At 38.4% G+C, this 4,255-nt stretch overlaps 1 protein-coding gene across 1 annotated transcript; it reads left to right on the plus strand.

Annotated features, from left to right (window-relative positions):
* The first annotated feature begins 941 nt into the window (after positions 1–941).
* Positions 942–2,063, plus strand: LOC117616786 (GSH-induced LITAF domain protein). The gene is made up of 3 exons (XM_034346201.1): positions 942–1,421; positions 1,532–1,658; positions 1,763–2,063. Exons 1-3 carry the CDS (start codon positions 1,228–1,230, stop codon positions 1,844–1,846), a joined length of 405 nt encoding a protein of 134 aa, XP_034202092.1. The 5' UTR covers positions 942–1,227; the 3' UTR covers positions 1,847–2,063.
* Positions 2,064–4,255: the final 2,192 nt, after the last annotated feature.

Below are 4,255 nucleotides of genomic sequence, written 5' to 3' on the forward strand. Positions count from 1 at the left end.
ATAAATTATTAATCATCGATATTTGATTATGTTTGGGTAACAAATTTAATACATAATTTAACCTTTATTTGTAAATTTATCTTTTTTTAAAACTCAATCTCTCTTGGAATTTTAAAAAAGATGACTTTTAGATTAAATTTAAAATTGGGATTTATGACCTCCAAATTCCATGTTTTTTTCCCATGAGGAATTTCTAAATTTATATGTTTAAATAAAAAAAAATCCAAACACGAGAATTAGCTCATGTCAATTTAGAAATTCTGACTTTTGTCAAAATCCCAAGTTTATTTCCCTCATCCAAACGCACCATTAGGGTATTCTTCTGTGTTACAAGTTGAAACCTCTTTTTTTAAACAAGAGATAATTTGGGCATCAAGATTGAAAATTTTGCAGGTGAAAATAGAGGGAGACTCTTAAGACACTTATACAAATTGTTACAAGAAAAACTGATACACCTTGGAACTTAAAATCCAGATATTTGGCGACTGCTTGCAAATTTTAGCTACTAAAAAGAAAGCTAATATGATTACTAATCAATTAGCTAAGAATAGGCATGAGTGTAATAACTCTTCTATTTGGATTACTAATTTTCCTATGGATGTAATTATTATGTTTCACTTTAATATGTGCGGAAATAAGTTTCCCCTTCCCAAAGGGGATCTCATTTGTAATGTTTTTCTGTTTTTTTAATTTAAAAAAAGGCTTTTTGATTGTATTGAGTTTACACATGGCCACTCTCATAAAAGTCCAGTCCAGGGTTGAAAAACTGGAACCCCAAGTGATAAAACACCAACATTGAAAATTGAAATTGGAGCAAGGCTTTTGGGTTTGGGCCTGCGCTTCCAACAACAGCAACAAAAAAACAAAACAAAAAACAAACAAAAAATTATATAAAAATTTAATACGTGTAGCAGTAAATAGCACGCGAGAGGAACTTCGATGGAAGGTGAGAGGTGACGGAGGACCCAAATTGATTCAATCAATGTAAGAACTTGGAACTTTCGTGGTTTCTAGAAAGAAAGATGTAAAAGTCAATAATCCCAAGCCCGGGGCATTAAAGTCAGTATAAAAAAAGAACAAAATTTCCCATCTGTGCTCGAGGGCCCCTTCTTGCTTCTTCTCTTGTGAAATCAGCCAATTTCTGTTTCAATTTGATTCACCAGACCCCTCACAACACAAAGATCACAAGATTTGATCGATCACCACTCACAAACAAAACAGAGAGAGATGTCGAAGGTGGACGAGCCGGTGATGGGCGTTCCGTTCTACGTCGTACAGAATCCTTACCAAGCAGGCGCGATCCCCCCAAACGCCGTCTATGGCGACCCAAAGGGCATCCCTATCCACCAAACCATTTACAGAGACACTCCCGCTCCCTTCAACTGCGTTTACTGTGGTAATTCCGGACTTACCCACGTCAGGTAAATTCCGGGATTTCTTTTGGCGCAGGAGATTTTGGTGTCTGTTCATGTCATTGTTGATGGTTGAAATTGGTTTTGATCATTGATGGTCTTTGATGTTTGAATCCCAGATCAAAGCCAAGCCTGGCAGCTGTTGTGGCTTGCATGATGCCTATGTTTCTTGGATGCTGCTTTCTTTTGCCTTCATGCGACTGTCTCTGGCATAAATATCATCATTGCCCAAGTTGCCAAGAGAAGGTAAACTAACCACTTTCTCGATTCTGAGCCTATCTTACTCTGTATGCTTTGATCACTTTGATTTTTGGTTAGAAATTCATCATGGGTTTTGTTTTGTTTTCTAGGTTGGTGATTTTGAGAAGTCAGATCCTTGTATTGTTGCGGATCCTCCACACTGGACAGAACACAGCTTTGCACTGCCTGCATGACCTTCACTTTGTGTATGCGGCTTCTTCTCTGCGTCTGTCTTTGAACCCCATATTTACATATTTTGCAATACATGTATTCTTAAGATGCTGTATAAATCTACTACTTCCCCTTTAGCATCCATATGGAGTTTGGAAAAATGGTGGCTTGGCTGCGTAATAATACAGATTGATTGTAATTTTTAGTATGTGCAACCTTTTCATCAAATGCTTTTGTCAATTTCAACGTGCATGCGATTGTATTTGCAATTTCAAATTCTTGCGCCTGAGATGTTGTTACACACATATACTTTTTGTGGGAGTTGTGAGCTGTTTCATCAGGAGGAGCCATACTAGGTTGATCAATAAGGTACCAAAGTTTAGTAATTTTGTTTCTAATCAAAAGCTTGGAAACCCTTTTCCAGTGTGGTGCTTCTTTACTGCAAAACCAGGCCTCTGGGGTCTAGTTCACAGCAGGGTCATGTGGCTCTTGTTCAACCGTGACGCCGCTCATGTTTTGAACTCCATCCAAACTTGCTTGAACCGTGTCTCGAGATTGGTAGTGGTTTGATCAGGAATAACAGGGTTGTTTGAAATTGGCTTCCATGGAAAAGCGTGGGGTAAAGATTACAGATATCAAGCAAATCGAGGGACTGTCATTTTTGGGCAAGACAATGCTTCTTAGAACTTGCTTTGCATATGCCAACTTTCTTTAGGAACTTGAGACCGCTATCAGTGAATTTCGCATCTGGTGTATATGAACTTCTCCATTGTTTTTGTAAATTGCAAATTCCCTGACGAAGGGATTTGCGCTTGCAGTTTAGGTGCGTAAAATGACCAAACCAAATGTGTGCATATGAGCGCTATGGCTCTATCTCAAATCTCGAATTGATGATGTAAGGTGAGAAAACAGAACCAAAATAAATAAATAAATGATGTGAAGGTTGCAAGGACGCAATTACTAAAACAAATTGGGAATTCTTTTATAAATCGTCACTAAACGGCGCAGTTTGATACTGCGATTTTTTATTGCTTACAAGAGTTGAAGTCAGAATATTGTTTTTAAGTACAAGTGATTAGGAGAGGAGGTTTACACAAATATTCATTGGATGTCTGGGAGTTTCGAATTTCTGCCCACATAAGTAGAGGTGAAAGAACTCAACCATCTTAACTATACCCCACATTTAGAATACATTTTAAGTTAGAGAATTTGCAGTTGCGCTAATTGGGCCAAGTCGCATTATTTGCGCAACAGAAGAGTTTTATGTTTTCAAGTCACATTATTTGCTTAATTGAAGAGTTTTATGTTTTCATGACAGGCGTAATTAGCCCCATGGACCCGACAAAAAAAGAAAAAAAAGGGGACGATTGTGAATGCCTTTAGTAGGTGCTAGTAGAGCCTAGTATATATGGTCACATATTGTACATGAGGATAAAATGAGGGGGTCCTTAATAATCATCCGATTAAGTGCAGAGTCATTATTGTACCACTGGATTCGACCCCGTCATTTTAATTCCTCAACATAGCCCCTCATTATAAAAGCTACTCATAGCTGAGCTCGCCCCTTTGCAGTGAGAGTGCAGTCATCTTTCAGACTAAGTGTTTCAGTCCATCAGAAACAAACACATGACTATCGTGACTTGGATTAACAGTATGACCATTTCGAACTTGACTGAATAACACAAATAACAGAAGAATCATCAGAATCATCAGTTCCCGCTACATTAGTCTTCAATAAATCGACCGCCCTCCAAACAACAACTTTCGTCACAGTTAAATAAATTTGGTTTCAGATTCGCATTGTCAGCAAAAACAATAAGAAATGAAATGAAACACGTACCTCATCTATGAGTTCCTCAAGAAGCTCATACATCCTGGTGGAAATCTGTTGCCCCATGGAAGAAGAGGTCCAGCATGAGATAAAAGAACCTGTCTCGGTAGCCAAGGAGACTGCCTGTAGATCACACAAGGATTCTAAACCAAGCTTAGCTATAGCGCCACATTATATTGAGCGAGAGAGAGAGAGAGAGAGAGAGAGAGAGAGAGAGAGAGAGCCCTTGGGAGGCTGCAGGCAAGTCATCCTTGGCTACAAAACAAGGCTCTTTATCCTCATGTAGGACCTTTCTTCCCTCATCGTAATCATATATAATATAAGATATATAAAGATATATATATATATATATATCACCCCACTGGGTTTGGCTTGTCCAATGCAATGCTTCAGAGCCTGTATTTATAGCCAATGAGCGTCGTGCAGCAGATTCATCTCATCACTACGTAAAAGTGCAAAAATATTAATTAGTATTCTCTTACATATATCCATCCGTTCTGCATGATCCCATCATCAAAGTTATTGTCGTGGAATATATTCTCGGGTGGGTTCTAAATTTCATGGCCCAACGTAGGCCGCCCATATTCAAGGATGGGTCTAG

The sequence above is a fragment of the Prunus dulcis genome, chromosome 1, assembly GCF_902201215.1.
Source record: "Prunus dulcis chromosome 1, ALMONDv2, whole genome shotgun sequence".
Lineage (NCBI taxonomy): Eukaryota > Viridiplantae > Streptophyta > Magnoliopsida > Rosales > Rosaceae > Prunus > Prunus dulcis.

Excerpts from the sequence above, each read along its gene's own strand:
- LOC117616786 (XM_034346201.1), top strand. The coding sequence starts at position 1,228 with ATGTCGAAGGTGGACGAGCCGGTGATGGGCGTTCCGTTCTACGTCGTA. Across the intron at positions 1,422-1,531 it reads TCCGGACTTACCCACGTCAG|ATCAAAGCCAAGCCTGGCAG; the intron begins GTAAATTCCGGG and ends TTTGAATCCCAG. Across the intron at positions 1,659-1,762 it reads GCCCAAGTTGCCAAGAGAAG|GTTGGTGATTTTGAGAAGTC; the intron begins GTAAACTAACCA and ends TTTGTTTTCTAG.